General features: G+C 30.4%; 1 protein-coding gene across 1 annotated transcript; it reads right to left on the reverse strand.

The window, feature by feature from the left end:
- Positions 1-678: 678 nt before the first annotated feature.
- On the reverse strand, positions 679-11,850 carry LOC105679506 (fatty acid synthase-like). Its single transcript, XM_067353247.1, has 20 exons — positions 11,547-11,850; positions 11,117-11,367; positions 10,564-10,795; positions 10,056-10,474; positions 9,307-9,600; positions 9,007-9,211; positions 8,767-8,927; positions 8,275-8,592; positions 7,559-8,064; positions 7,174-7,478; positions 6,683-7,087; positions 5,583-6,601; positions 5,181-5,419; positions 4,261-4,954; positions 3,327-4,158; positions 2,614-3,101; positions 1,944-2,198; positions 1,533-1,784; positions 1,351-1,453; positions 679-976 (listed from the first exon to the last, which is right to left on the reverse strand). Exons 1-19 carry the CDS (start codon positions 11,713-11,715, stop codon positions 1,352-1,354), a joined length of 7,146 nt encoding a protein of 2,381 aa, XP_067209348.1. The 5' UTR covers positions 11,716-11,850; the 3' UTR covers positions 679-976; position 1,351.
- Between the last annotated feature and the right edge of the window lie 5,396 nt (positions 11,851-17,246).

Here is a 17,246-nt window from a genome sequence, read left to right on the forward strand (position 1 = left end):
AGTTATAATTGTCATAGTGCTATTTACAAAGAAGGACAAAGAAGAATGAATTAAATTTACGACAGTCTTTCCAGTCAGTGTTTGCTTTATTTGTATCATAGTGATAAAAATGTATCGAGCACCGAGTAAACCATTTTTTAGTTTTGTGTATCTTTGTGTAGGAACTTGCATGGATCCAATTGACAACTTGGAAAAGTTTGGTGCAGACATATTATTTGGACACATTCTTCAAGCAAGTGCAGGGTTTTTATATTGTGAAAATACAATGCACAAGCGTTATGAACATAAATTTAAAATGTTTATTTTGCAAATACTTTTGCAAACGCAAACTTAAAATTCAAAATATTATCGTACAATAAACGAAAGGAATGTAGAAAACAGTAAAAGTAACAGTTCTTTTACAATTTTAAAAGACTGCGACTAACGAATAATATATTGATATACCATCATAAGTATATCAAACATTAACATTTATATTTACATTAATATTGTAACACTCACATTGTAACATTTACGTTATATTTTAACATTTACATTTATATTGTAAATTTTTTCATAAACAGTTATCAAAATAACTTTTAAATATTTAAAATTAATATAAAATAATTAAAAGTAATTTTTGCATTTATCTTTATCGAAGAAACTTTTCAATATATCCAACATAACGAATTAATCAAATTATTTCTTTTTAATTTTTATTATATTTTTATTTAATTCAATACATTTGTAATATACCTCATGTAAATAACAGCAACAATATTATTCTTATAATTAAATAATTTTAAACCACAGTTTGAATTTTAATTTAAAACATTTCCACCATCCTTCACCTTAAAAGATTGCACAAGATTCCGTTCCCAGTAAAGAATGTTAAATTCTTTAGCTAACAAGAAACTAACGAACGGTAATATTATAAATAATACAAAATCTATCCTTTTGTGATCATTATATGTCTCATAAACCACTTCTCATTAACCTGTTAGCGAAAAAAATGCATTTCTGTTACGGCTGCTTAAGCCTCATTTAGAAATATAATAATTTCGGGTAAGGACATGCCAATGATATATTTTAAACAAATACACTAACGCAAATAATAAAGAGAATTAATATAATAAATAAAATTTCACATGCATATATTCATCAAAATAACAGAATATTTTAATTTATATTTTATAATAGCTTTTTAATGTGCAATCTATATCAATTAAGATAATAAAATTAAATAAAAATTTTTTACATAGTTTCAAAATTAATCATAGTAAAGCATGTGACATTAGAAATAGTGACAACAATTATTTTAAATAAGAAAATTTTATAGTTGTAATTAACATCAATAATAAAATTACTTACATCAAAATTCTTCTTCATTAATTACAGATGCCACTTTCTCGTTTGCCATGATCGTCACGTGATCACCCTCGACGTGATGTACTACAACCTTGTTTTCAGTTATCTTAAACATTAGAAATTTTATCAATAAAAAATATCATAAAATTTGGTGTATTAAATGATAAAACGTTTTCTCAAAATACCTTATACAAACCATAATCCTCTTTGAGTTCAGGTGCATATGACGATGTAGATTTTAACAACGTTATGGGTGATTTAATACGCGGTAATGTAGAAGAATCATATTGCCGAATAATCAGTATATTTTTATGAATTGTTGTATACAGTGTTTGCAAATTTGGGCGTGACAGAAATGAATTTACTTTTGAAAAGTATTTGGCGAAAGTTTCAAATCTTTCTTCCCAAGTTTCACATTTTCTTAATTCCAATAAAACCTGTCAAATTATACGCTCTACTTTTATAATCTACTTATTATAAAATGAGAAATATTTATAATATAAAACTGACAGTAAAAAACTGTCATACATAAAATATCTGCAATCAAAAATGTATTAACTTAATTAATTTAAAAAATATAAATAATAGAGCTATACCTCTTCACTGATTTCTATGTTCCAAATATTTAGAATAATGATCATAATATTAATTTGAATTTCTTCATCGCTCATATAGCAAGTCTTATTGATTTCACTACTCATTATATATTCCGGACTTCCATCGATGAGAACTAATCGACTTTTAGTATCCGTAGCCTCCAATCTTCTTATTAGTTCAATTGCAAGTAAAGAACCGAAAGAATATCCTGTTATTACGACTTTCTTTTTGTCTCTTATTCGTGATGATATGCACTGAAGAAACAAAGACAAAAATAAATTTATTTAGCAATTTTTGCATCTGTAAGCTAAATGCCATTTTCTATTCCAAAATCATATGACAATATAAAAATTTTAATAGTAACAAATATAATTGTCAAGACACCATGCACGGATAGCACTGTAAAAATCCAATTTCTGATAATGATATTGTTATGGTTAAATATGGTATAATACTGTCTCCGCGTCTATAGAAAAATTTTAATAATTATAAAAACAAGAAAGTAGGACAGAATAAATTTTGAAAATATAACATGAAAAATGTAAATTTTAAGGAACTTAAACGCATAGTTAGGCAAAACATTAAATAAAACTTTCGAATAAAAACAATACAAATTATTACTAACTGTAATTATATACTTTTGCAAGACATTTAATTACAATTACATACCATTAAGAGATGATCAGCCATCTCGGATAAAGTGTTTGCAACACCGATATAGCCATATTGCAAGGATGTTGCCGAAAATTTAATTCTTGGCGCTAAATGATTAAATATTGTTCCGCAGCCATCAAGTCCTGGTATAAAAAATACATGAGTTGAATTATCCACTGTGTTGGTCGGAAGATCTAAACAAATTTCTGAAACAAAATCTTGATTTCTCAAAACACCAAATAACAATTTCTGTTCTTTCGTAAGATCTATCTTATTTATATCAGTTGCCGCTTCAGTTGCCTCTTCAGTTTGTGTCTCGTTGCTAACGTTTACATTGGACATTTCAATCAGTTTTGCAAATGTGAGGGTTCGTAGTTCTTGTGGAGTGAGCAAGATATTAACTTCTCGTTCCAAAGTTTGTTTAATTTCCACAGCCATCATGGAATCCATTCCAAGTTCAGCCAAAAGTGTATTTTGACTTATTGTTTTTATATCTTTTATATCTGTAACACAAAATTCATAAAAAGACATTATGACACATTATATTATACCAAAACAGGTTTGATAACATATTGTACGTGAAAGTGTGCGTATATGTATTTGTGTACATATTTGCGCGTGCAACAATGACTTTTGAGATGTTGTGATATCGAAATAAATAATACACGCAAAAATTATTACTTTCTAAGTAGGCAATAACAGAAAGTAATCTGTTTGTTAATACTTACTCATAATATCAGCAACAATTTTCACTATGTTGTCTAATCCGGATAACCCCGTTTTCTTTTCACTTACGATCATGCTGCTTACGATCGGTCGGTTTTGGAGCAAAAATTTCTCGAGTTCTACAAAGCAGGAAGATATTTTTTGCTGCAAGGTACCGCCGATAACAAGCGCTTTATTATTTTCCTGCATGTCAGCGACGAGACCTACGTCACCTATAGCTCCCCATTGAATTGCCAATCCCGGTAGTCCTTCCTCCGCTCTTTTTTCACACACTCTTTCCATGATGGAATTGGCCATCCCATAATTAGTTTGTCCAGCGTTCCCTTTTCCGCAAGAAACGGAAGAAAACATTACAAAATGTCGAAGTTTTAAACAGATCTTTCTAGATGCTTTATCTAATGTCTGTGTCGTCCAGGCTTTCGACAGGAAAGATGCCGTGAAAGTTTCCATGGTTTGATTCCTAAGTAGACAATCTTTCAAAACCACAGCAAGATTAAATATCGCATCTATTGGTGCTTGTTCCTCCGCCATTTGTAGAAAATGTTCACATTCTTCGGGATTAGCAAGATTTGCGTTTTTAAATATCTGCACGTTTACACCGTACGATTTCCATAACTCAATCCTCATTCGCTGATAGCCATTCTTTATACCAGTTCTCGAAGTTAGTATGACATTCTTCGCGCCTCTAAGTATCAGCCAGTCAGTTAACTCTAAACCAAATCCACCCAAGCCGCCTAGTATAACGTAAGTTCTATCGCTTAGGCAGTAATAACGACGGTGTGCAAGAACAGGTGAATCCAAAGATTTACCATCCTGTTGTATGTTTAAAATAATCTATAAACATATCACTATATTAAAAATATGAAATTTATTACGTGTTACGCACAATTTTTTTAATAATTATTCATAAGATACGTTTAATTGTTGTAAACGTACTTTTCCTGTGTGTTTACCGCTTGCCATATGTCTAAAAGCTGCTTCTATCTCCGTCATAGGAAAAATTGTCATCTGAATAGGTTTAATATTATTCTTTCTTAAACCCTCAACCATTAACTTGGATAACCGAGACTTATTTTTATGGTTACCGATAAGAATTAGATCCATAAGAACCGAATAAAAACTGATACCTTTTTGAAATAAAGATATGTTTAGAGGATTGTTAGACAAAATATCAAACTTTCCAATCTCTAGAAAACGACCCCTTTTTGCCAAACAGCGAACAGATGCTAAAAGTTTTTCTTCCGCCAATGAGTTTAATACAATATCAACGCCGCGACCGTTTGTTTGACTCATTATCATTTGTTCGAAACTGGTGTCTCGCGACTTTCCAATATGCTCATCGGGAATAGCCGGAAATAGTTTCCTGATGATTTTACGTTTTTCTGCAGTGCCCACGGTAGTAAACACTTGACATCCTTCCTGAAGAGCGAGATGAATGGCTGATTGTCCAATGCCGCCAGTACCAGAGTGGATAAGTACTTTATCACCCTTCTTCATTTTTCCAAAATGATATAGGGCATAATAACTTGTGCTATAAATACACGGTACTGTAGCCGCCTCCTCAAATGTCCATGTATCGGGTATGTTCCAACATAAATCTTTATCTCGTACAACGACATTCGCTATGCACCTACGAACATAACAACATTATTTTATCAATTAAATTAAATTATTGATTGAGTAATTATAAAATAACGATCTCTTATCACGAATAGAAGCAATAAAGCAGTTTTAACTGTTAATTTGAAAAAATTTGTGTAATTAATATAAGACTGTGACAACAAATTTGTTATTCACAAATTGTGTATTACGATAAATTATGCACGTATATATACGTATATTAGTTAGTTACATACTTATCGTCCAAAATTCCCATTACTCGTTGTCCATTGCCATCGAATCCTACATATTCCAGTCCAAGACTCGTGTCATGAAGTCGAGTCAACTTTACGAAGTCAGATGATAATTTGCCTGTTGCTAGCATTACATCTTTGAAATTGATGGACGAATAGACCACGCGTACTATATCATTGCCATGAGAATTGACAGATATATTGTTTTCCATCCAACAGAAAGAATTTAAATTTCCTTGAACCTGTAGGAAAGTATTCGTTAAACAAATAAATATATTTGTTAGATAAAGCGCGAGACTTTTAAGACAAATTTTTTTAAATATTTGAAACAAAATAATTTACAATATTATTGTGTCAATAGCACACTGATAAATTATCTAAAGTTCGGCAAATGGTTTTATATACCGTTTGGCATACATAGGCGGCAGTTACGGATTCGACTTCTGGATGCGGTAATCGCAAATGTCGGTAAGATCCCCAAATTTTATTAGGTCGCAAAACGCTAACAAACATATCTTTTTGTAATTGTTGCATATAGAATGGATCTTGTAAAGAAAATTTAGGAGCATGCTTGTCTTGAATAAGCACACCTCTAACCAGTTGTCCACCAGGTTCTTTCCTTAAGCAGTTAATAAAACCCAATAAACCGCATTCAAAGTCCCCCTCTCCAACAATTACAATTCTGCTATTGCCGTCGTGTTTATTCCCGCCGTCTACAAGTTGCTTCAAGTCTTCGAGCCAATTGAAATTATTATTATTTATATAGACGAGAATTGTTTTTGTTATTATAACCTTTTTCTTCAATAGTATAATTATTTCTTTATCCGTACGCTTTTCCAGAATAACATTTAATGCATATTCACTCAAATATTTTTCATATTTATTTAGATTGCATTTCTCGCGTGTTAAGAGATAACCGCCATCCCTCAAAAGAGGCAAAAGTTTTTCTAATGAATTCTGATGTTTCGTCAAAAGATTAAATCCTGTAGCTATCAAAGCTTTGTCGCCTACAAATGGTTCGTTTAAATCTGCAACCGAAACATTTGAAGACAGTTCCTCTAGCTTGAAACGATTCGGCGATGTTAGTATAGCAACATTTGCTTGTATTAAAGGAATATCAGCAAAAGCTTCAATCAGTAACGTTGATGATAGATCTTCTAACATTACATCATCTGTATCTTCCACTAGCTCTATGGCTGTTGCTTTAATGATCTGATAATCCTCTAGCGCTAGCTGCGTCGATATTCGAATTGCTTCATTTAACGAAATATCAGCGCGATCTTGGTGAGCTATAAATTTATGTTCTTCGATGACGGGATCTCCGATTGGTTTTCGGCGAGAAATCGAGATAGCTTTCAGGCCATGTATCTCTATTCCATCTGATTTAATTACGTCTATTTCTTTATATGCACGTACTGATACCTCTGCAATTTGGTAATTTAGAAATATTGCATTTTAAATAATAATCTTTTCAATATTTATTAAATTGCAAGTAAGATACTTACGTTTAGTTTTATCTGATGTCATTTCCCGTAACTTTGAAATGTGAAGTGCAGGATTAATTACCAATTTTTCAATACTCGTTGGAACATATAAGTCTCTGGTATCTCTTCCAATTATACACATCTGCAGCATGTTGTCCATGAATGTCACCCAATTACCTGTCCAAATGACATGCCCTTTGCTGCCTAATACTGATGCGCTATTTAAGCCACAAAATTCACCAGTGTATTGATAACCGCGTAGTTTTAATTCCTTGTAAATGTCTCGAGAAGTCATATGTTCTTCCTCGTCAGTATCCATTGGTAATAGACCATTCGGCGTCATTTCTTGTTCGATATTTGATACAGTGCGTACTATACCTGTTACAACAACGCTGTCTCTTTCAATGATTTCAAATGTACCGCTCCCTACAATAATTTTGCATCGAATATTACATGTTGTTGTAATTTTATTATTAAAAGCTTTTTCTGAAAGAATAAAATTTTACGCATACCTTTCTGTATCACAATTGTCAAATTCACAGAGCTATTGTTTGATAAATGAATAGCCCGAATAAATTTTATATCTTGAAATACTATTGGCATTGATTGGTAAGCTTTACCCATTATCATTCCAATGGTTTCCCAAACAAGCATTAGATAGCCTGTTGCAGGTAACAAATTTCTTCCGTCAATGACGTGACCGGTCATATAGCCATAATCATCGTTATTCGTTAAAATTTCTATGTGTCTTGCTCTGTATTTGATTTTCTCTGTTGTTAATTGTGTGCATGTAAACCAATCTTCAGAATGATTCCATCTGATGGTATTAAATTGTTTGTTTATACAATTATGCGTTTATTTACATATGCAATAGTTTAATTTAAAAATATATTGTACCTAATGAATGGTGAGATCATAGGAGTGCCTCGGCTAACTGGAAAATTCACCGGTGGATACAAATTAGCGATCCTCGGCTGGAGGCCACAGTTGTAGAGTTCTCCAATCCCTTGCAATGCTAAATTGATAGCATTTGGTTCATTACGCTTAGTCAGTACAATGTTCGTTACTTTTGAATGTACCGATTCTTTCAAAATGTCCTGTAAAGTGCTATCTGGTGCAATTTCGATAATTACAGCGTCATCTGGGATCATATGAATTGTTTGTTCAAAAAGAACTGTGTTTAATATACTGCGCGTATGGTAGCTTGCTGAGCATAATTTTGACGTTGGATTGGACCATTCATTACGAGGTACGGAAGTGCTGATCCATTTCAGGCTCCTTTCTTTGGGCTGTGAAATTATTTCGTTCAAACTTGTAAATAACTGCGATTTCAGAGAAGCGAGGTAACGACTGTGATGAGGTATGTTGTTGCAGGAGATTTCTGTCACGTTAATGTTGCTCTTCTGATAAAAAAATATGTATAATTAATATATAATTATAATTAATTATATTATATAATTATAATATAATATATAATATAGTATATAATGTTTATTAGTAACTGCGACAATTTGAAATTAAAAAATTGGATATATGTTCGAATATTAAGAAAAATACTACGTAGATTAATAAAGAGAAATCTATAATTTATAGAAGGTAGAAAATCAACATACTTGCAATTTTCGCAAAAATTCTTGCATGGATTTAGTGGGGCCAGTTACAATATTGCTGTTTTGATTGTTTCTGCATATTATTTCGATATCCGTTGGACATATGCTTTTAAGAGAACTGTAATCAAAATTGAGAACTGCGACAGAGCTATGAACTAATTTTTCATTTACGCATGCTAAACCAATAAAGTACGCTGACAAAATAGTTTGTTCCATAGTCAGACACCCATCTGCGTAAGCACAACCAAGTTCACCAGCAAAATGACCAACTATGTAATCCGGAATAATCTCTATAGATGTTAAGAGATCTACTAAGCCAATCTACAAAGTTAATAAACAATTTTTTCATTAAATATATTGCATTAAAACATAATATTTATTATAAACATATTTTATAGTAAAGTAAATATAATATAGACAAATATTAATGAACTCAAATTTGCGTTATTTATCAGTGTAAACAATATACCTATTTACGGTTTTGATATATAATACCTGCATAGCGATGATGCCAACAAATGTATGTAAAGCACTTTCGCTTAATTTTGCATCCATTGTCGTCAAAATATTTGTGATACTTATATCATACGGTTTCAAAATAGCATCGCACATTTTTACAGCATTTGAAAATGCTTGAAATTTTAACAGCTCTTTACCTGATAAAATTTGAAAATTTATGTATTATTTTATTAATCAATTTGTGCATATACAATATGTTGAATGTTAGATACATACTCATTTCTGGCCTTTGCGATTCCAAGGCAGAGAATATGAAACAAATAGGTCGTTTTATGTTTTTACAAATTTGAATTTTTTGTATAGAATTCTTTTGCCGAGAATCCAGTATAATGTATCCTCTCCATGAATGACCATCTATGTCGTCTGTGTGAATGTCGTGTAGTAAACGGATGTATTCTACATCTATGGGATGATTAGCAATCTACAAAATAAGTGTTTCAAAAATATATGTAGTATACGTAATGTAATGTTCTTTGCTGTTAGAAATGGTGTTAATGCTGTTGCTGAAATAGTTACATCATGTAAAAACAATTTCACTGATTCTTCTGTGCATCCAGACAATACCACAAGTCTTGGTAAATCATCAGTAGGTGCTCCATTATTAATCTTTTTTTTGACATTCCATTGTAATAACATGTGACCATTGGCTCCACCGAAACCAAAAGAATTTATGCCTACATAACCATTTTTAAGCGGCATTGCTTCTGTGATGACACGGATGCTTCCATTTCTTAAGGCGTCTATATCGTCCCGTGGTGATGTAAAATTAATGTTTGGCGGTACAAAACCGGTTTCAAATGCTATTATCACCTACAAAAATTAATAAATTTTGATATATAAATTTGAATTAATTATAGTACTTGATTTATTTTCTTTGCTGTTAGACAGTTAAAAGATTAATAACATGGAATGTAATATTTGCAACTAAACGCTTCAGCAAAAGGATGTTTATGTCTATTTGTATTCAGAAGATAATCTTCCTTGAATAAATAAAGAATTTATAGTTTATACTTTATTGATGAAATTGGTAATCATTACATTTAAATAAAAGGATTAACATTATTTAATGTTTTTTTTAACAACGTTAATTGTAGTTATTATTTGAAATATTTCTATCTCAAAAGTGTTGCATAAAAAAATATAATATTAAAATTACATAAAAGAATTATTTTGGTAATTTGTTTTAAATGTTTTAATTTCTTTGTTATTCTAAACAATTTGTTTTTTTATTGTGACAAAATAATTTGTTAAATAAATTGTTTTACTTTTGCGATTTGTGTGAAACAGCTGGCAGGTTCTGCGTGACCAAGGTTGGATTTTACAGATCCCACCATCAATGGTGTTGTTCTATTTTTGCAGAAAACGTTACAGATAGCATTGATTTCTTCAGGGTCGCCAACCTTAGTAGCAGTAGCATGTGTTTCGATGTAATCCAAGTCAGATGATGGTACTTTGCACTCATTGTAAAACTCCGTTAATAAAGCCCTCTGCATGTGTGTCGATGGATATGTTATTCCTTCTTCTTTGTAACCGTCATTATTTAGTTTAATGTGCTTACATATAGCATAAATTCTTTTTGCATTTTTAGCTTTTTGAAGATATACTACCGACACGGCTTCGGAACGCGAATAACCGTTTGCGGCAATATCAAATGGCCTACAATTTCCATCAGGAGATAAAAGACCTAAAATAATGTACAGTATGTATTCTTTCAATATAGTATATCAAATTAACTTATATTATAAGATTAAGTAATTTTAGTGAAAATAATACCAAGCCGATAGAATTGCAATTGTATTAGAGTAGATAAGCAAAGGTTTACGGATCCAACTATTGCGTCCTCGCATTGGCCTGACATAATACAATTATATGCAATTGCGATAGCGTATAGACCAGAGCTACAGGCAGTATCCACTGTAAGAGACGGTCCTTTCAGATCGAATGAGCGAGATAGCATATTTGCCGCTGCAGATTTAGAGCATCCTATAATGGTTCCGTCGGTTATCTAATTTACAGGAAGTAGTGATATATTTATATAAGTCTTGTAATTACAAAAATTATTATGAGAATATATATAATTTATTTTAATTATGTAGTAGTGTTATATCTCCATAAATCAATAATTTTTCTTTATTTTGTAGTCCTTTTTGATACAAAATATGAAAGCATATTTGCCACCATAGATTTGCTATATTCAATAATATTTATGTCTTTTCTAATAACATGATATAAGCAATTACAAATTTATACATGTAAATGATAATTTTTATAATTTATCTGCAATTATTTTTTTCTTACTATATTTATCAATCAATGACTTTTTCACCTGAAAATTATTGTATACAAATGTCGCTAGTGATTCAAAGTAACACGTTCCAATGATTACTGCAGTATTTTTTCCTCGTAATTGTTTTGGGTTGATCCCTGCATCGATAATTGCTTCGTGAGTGTGTTCCAGTAACATTCTTATCATAGAATCAAGCGTATTTGTTTCTTTAAAAGACATATCAAAAAAATCGGCATCAAACTTTTCCAGATTATTAATTGTTCCCATGCGAGTTGGTAAGTCCAAATACTCTAATAAATATATATTTGTAAATTGTAACTATATTGTGTTTTGTACATTTATTATTGTAGAAGTATAGTTTGAAGTACATTTTCAAAATGTATAATTATCTACTGTAATTAATGACAAAGAAAAGACCATTAATCACATTTATACATAAATGCAAAGTTATAATTTATAAATTAATCACCTATGTTCCATCGAGGATTTAATCTAAGAAGATTAATTTTGTTGAATAGATTTTTTTGTAATTGTTCTATATTGTCTGAGCCTGGGAATCTGCCAGCCATGCCAGAAATAACAATTTCGTCACTGGATTCGGTATTAATATACGATTGATATGTTTTTTCGGTACCCATAATTCTAATTTTATTGGATATACGAATGCAGAAAAATAGCTGCTAATATACTTATCTTATTTTATCTTGTTTTATTTGTTGCGATGTTTTTTTGGCTTTAAAAATTTGGCGCCGTGTCACTGTAATATCGGATATCGTTTGAAGACTGGACGATGAAGCGCTGAAGCAGAGTTTATATAAGCAAGTTGACGTAATTAGCTATTACGTAAAGTTTTAATGATTTTAAACTTACGAATGTAATATTGTTTCCGCTGTGTATTTAATTATTTCATTCTTAGTTTTGTCACGTAAATAAAATATGTCTAACTGAAATTTATTGGTTGTATTTTTATTTATTTATTTAATAATATTGTGATTAGTGAATATGCATTATTTAAGACTAAATTATTTAAAAATATAGATACAAAATACTCTACAAACAACAATTAGGAAATCAAGAAAATTGTTTAAAAAAAAGCAATTTTCAAAGCATTGCAACGTCGCGAAAAATTATCGTTTTTTAATTTGAAACAAAGCATTTTAAAGTTTGGAACTGCTTTTAAATGTGTGTGCCTTGTACGGGTTTCAATTATCTTTTTATTATTTCACCAATGCGCTTTGAGTAATAATGTCGACTGTATTTTCATTAAAAAAATTTTTTTATTTTTTGTATAAAAAGTTAGGTAATAACACTTATAGTGCTAAGAAAGTAATACAAATTGTTTTTAAAGATTTTTCAATTATTTATTGTTGTTGAGCAGATTAATCCTTTAATTTTTAATAATTTCGTCTGATTCTGGTGATGGGAACATAGAAAAGAATTTTTTAGCTAATAAATGTTATTGTTGAGATATAATTAAATTAAAAAACTTTGTCTTACAAGGGAACGTTCACAAGTGCCCCCCCCCCCCAATTTGATTCTCCTTGAAATATGTTGTAAAACATACAATTTGAGGAGACACGTATTTTTTTATAGCGGCCCTAACTCAAATTTAAGGGGACACACCCCTTTGAAAAAAAACAGTTTTTTCTTTGTGTGTAACTATCGCCAAAACCGTAGGAGATATAAAAATGTTTCAAATAGAAGTTGTATGGCTTGTAATGGGCTTTATAACTGTGTAGTTGGATTTTCAAAAAATGTAATTTTTTTAAATTTATTTCTACCCCTTGTTATTATTTTTTCGAATTTCAAAATTTTTGTAATGACAAAAGTTGTAGCATTTTTTACGCTGAATTCAATCATATATGATTTTATTATGTTCCGAAATCGCATCTTTTAAAAATGAGTCATCAGTATCACATTATATGCGTCGCGCTGCATGACGCATCGTTTATACCGCACTTGTGTTGTGCATAGTCGCAAAATAAATATAAAAATGACATGTTATTACATATTTGAGAAAGAAAAGTTAACTAAAATTGTTGCTAAAGCATCCCTTCCACATTACACTCTTATAGATAATCGCTGCATTTCGTGCGCAGCGCGTTGTCATATGCAAGTTAGCTATCAGCGCATATTACACTTTGATTTGCTTGTAGTGACCACGGGAAAATAATTTATGAAACGAAAACAGTGAATGAATCAATCTATTCAACATATATCTACCCTGACTCTACCTTTTTGGCCCGACTTGACTGACAATGAAATAAAATATAAAATTCTGTATAGTTTACTCTTTTTCAATAATTTTAATACTGCAATTCTACATACTATTACATTCCACTAAATTACTACGATACTTTTAAACTATAAGGTATATAAAATGTATATTATAAGTATAATTGTAATATATATAAATAAGCTTATATATATATATATATATATATATATATATAAAAGGTTATTTATTGTATATATTATAATTATACTTATGATATACATTTTATATTTCAAGATTTTATATACCATAGTTTTAAAAAAATCGTAGTAATTTAGTGGAATGTAATAGTATGTAGAATTGCAGTATATTAAAATTATTGAAAAAGAGTAAACTATACAGAATTTTATATTTTATTTCATTGTCAGTCAAGTCGGGCCAAAAAGGTAGAGTCAGGGTAGATATATGTTGAATAGATTGATTCATTCACTGTTTTCGTTTCATAAATTATTTTCCCGTGGTCACTACAAGCAAATCAAAGTGTAATATGCGCTGATAGCTAACTTGCATATGACAACGCGCTGCGCACGAAATGCAGCGATTATCTATAAAAGTGTAATGTGGAAGGGATGCTTTAGCAACAATTTTAGTTAACTTTTTTTCTCAAATATGTGATAACATGTTATTTTTATATTTATTTAACGACTATTGCGCAACACAAGTGTGGTATAAGCGATGCAGCGCGTCATGCAGCGCGACGCATATAGTGTGATACTGATGATTTATTTTTGAAAGATGCGATTTTGGAACATAATAAAATCATATATGGTTGAATTCAGCGTAAAAAATGCTACAACTTTTGTCATTACAAAAATTTTGAAATTCAAAAAAATAATAACAAAGGGTGGGGGTAAATTAAAAAAAAATTACATTTTTTGAAAATCCAACTACACAGTTATAAAGCCCATTACAAGCCATACAACTTCTATTTGAAACATTTTTTTATATCTTCTACGGTTTTGGCGATAGTTACACACAAAGAAAAAAACCGTTTTTTTGCAAAGGGGTGTTTCACCCCTTAAATTTGAGTTAGGGCCGCTATAAAAAAATACGTGTCTCCTCAAATTGTATGTTTTACAACATATTTCAAGGAGAATCAAATCGGGAGGGGACATTTGTGAACGTTCCCTTGTTAGTGATTTTGATTCTGTCACACGCGACAATATATCGAATTAAAAAAGAAACATAAAATATGCTGTATTTTATGTGTTTTTTTAACTTAATTTTTTTATTAGAAAAAGTAAGGCTAAAAAAATAATAAATACATTTTAGGGAGGTAACTTTTAACTTTCCAACGGTTTTTTTTGGCGGAGAGCTATACGATGATTATATTGATGAGTAATAAACAATTCAAGTCAAATTCAAGTATTATAATATATTCGGATAATGCTTTTTTTTATTTACTTACATAACAATTGTTACGTTATTTATTCTTTCTATACAGGGTGTCCCATTTTAAGTGGGCACCCCGAATAACTTCGAAGGAAGTGATTTTCAAAGAAAATGACCCCGACAAAAGTTGTTGGGTTTGGAGGGGGACATTTGATGATGACATTGGTTTAACCTAGGGTATACATGCCAAGGTCATATGGAGGTCAACTTTGTTTTTTTAAATAAAACACTCTATTTTTTATTCCAAAATTTAATAGCTGGTGTCAAGAGTTTTTCAAAACACTATAATAAAGTTATTTTTCATTAAGTACTTTTCGAGTTATGAGGGTTGTAAATTACAGTATTTTGACATAAAATATAAAATATCTTGTAAAACATTCAGTTTTTGAGAATGTTACCTTAATACTTTTATGCACAAAATAATGAGACGAATCAATTGGTATCAATTCATTTGTCTCATTATTTTGTGCATAAAAGTATTAAGGTAACATTCTCAAAAACTGAATGTTTTACAAGATATTTTATATTTTATGTCAAAATACTGTAATTTACAAGCCTCATAACTCGAAAAGTACTTAATGAAAAATAACTTCATTATAGTGTTTTGAAAAGCTCTTGACACCAGCTATTAGATTTTGGAATCAAAAATAGGGTGTTCCATTTAAAAAAACAAAGTTGACCTCCATATGACCTTGGCATGTATACCCTAGGTTAAACCAATGTCATCATCGGATGTCCTCCTCCAAACCCAACAACTTTTGTCTGGGTCATTTTCTTTGAAAATTACTTCCTTTGAAGTTATTCGGGGTGCCCACTTAAAATGGAACACCCTGTATAACTGTCGCAAACTATATTAATTGGGGCATAAAATATATAAATGGTGGCAACATTGTAGATGCATATAATTGTATTATAATTTATATGTAATCAGATATGCGAAAATTGGAAGGAAATGAAGGATAGGCGTCACTGAATGTCCGGATGCAATTGTGTAATGTTTATTAATTTATGTTAAGTATGATATAATTTTTGCAAATTTTTTAACGACGCATTTTATAAGTGAATTCTGATATAAATTGTGCTTGACATGTAATACTATGTTGGCAAAAATCAAGCTTGTTTTAGTTTTTTATGATGATAAAAGCATAGCAAAAATAATATATACAGCACATGTGTTAATAAATTTAAAGGAACATAACTTCATACATATCATATAAATTTGGAGATAGTGAGTTTTTTATTGCTACAATGAAAAAATCAAACAAGTTTACAAAATACGTTTAAATAATACGTTTGTAATTAAAATATATTTTGACTTATGCCATACGCTTTAAAATTATGCCATACGCAAACGTCAATATTAATTTAAATGTGCATCCGGGACAGTGTTTTTTCTTCTTGTCACTCCAATTATTTATTCACTTCTTTATAGTGTAATCAGTACACGTGGCATAAAATTATGACAAAAAAGAGAAGAGGGAAAATATAGGAAGTGACATTTACGTTCCTGATAGCAGAGAGAAATTATCGTATTCTTTATTGTATCTGCAAAAACGCATTATTGTAATTTTACGAGCGTAATTACCATTTCTTAAATTCTTGATATCATCAACACAGATGTAATATGAACAACAACTTTATATCACGACGATATATTTCTTGTATTATAGTACAATAGATATAATTAGTTCTAATAAATGTTTAAGTTTAAATTTATTTAGATTAGAATATAATTTAAGATAACATAGCATTGACGATTGCATTTCAGCTGCATTTTTGTTGTTATGTGCTGTGATGACAAATCATGCTTGCTTTTTATCGCGTATCTGTCATTAATATCTGATTGCAAATTCTACTCGATATAAACTACATATGTTTTTGCTATTATGTTAATCATAACCATATACATAAATGCGACAAACGGACAAAGCGTATCGTCACTGAGATGACAGTAGCGAATAATGAGAGTAAAAATAAAAAAATGACGCGTCTTTTTTGCTAATATGTTACGGAAAAAATACAAATTTTGCTAAAGTTATGAAATCAGCCATTCTTTTTAATACACATAACTTCAAAAACAGTCGATCAAATTGTTGTAATTGTGTGGGTTTTTTTGAGGCTTGTAATAATAGTAGATATAAGATTATGTATTTCCTCAGTGAGGGTAAGGTACAGAGTAGTCCGTACGTTAACGAACGCGTGTGCTTCTCCCGACGGTGCTACATGACGCGCCGTCTAGTAGCGTTAATGATAGTTGCGGCTTTTCAATTACATATATATATTAGTTAATATATATATGTAATCCGCGCGCATTACGAATCTTCACAACACAAATTATTTAAATTAAGAAGATTATTATAATTTTTTTATTATAACAAATTACTGAATTAGAAACATTTAAAGTATCTCTTCATTAATTACACACTATTTTTTCACTCATTAGAATCGTCACGTGATTACACTTGATGTACATCTTTTTTACTTTCGGTTATCTGAAATATT

This window comes from Linepithema humile, chromosome 4, assembly GCF_040581485.1.
Source record: "Linepithema humile isolate Giens D197 chromosome 4, Lhum_UNIL_v1.0, whole genome shotgun sequence".
NCBI lineage: Eukaryota > Metazoa > Arthropoda > Insecta > Hymenoptera > Formicidae > Linepithema > Linepithema humile.

What these genes read in the sequence shown, in the direction of transcription:
- LOC105679506 (XM_067353247.1), bottom strand. Translation starts at nt 11,715, where the DNA reads ATGGGTACCGAAAAAACATATCAATCGTATATTAATACCGAATCCAGT. An exon ending in ATCGCAAAGGCCAGAAATGA is followed by an intron (nt 8,928 to 9,006) that starts GTATGTATCTAA and finishes AAATTTTATCAG; the next exon opens with GTAAAGAGCTGTTAAAATTT. An exon ending in ATGGGAATTTTGGACGATAA is followed by an intron (nt 4,955 to 5,180) that starts GTATGTAACTAA and finishes TTATGTTCGTAG; the next exon opens with GTGCATAGCGAATGTCGTTG.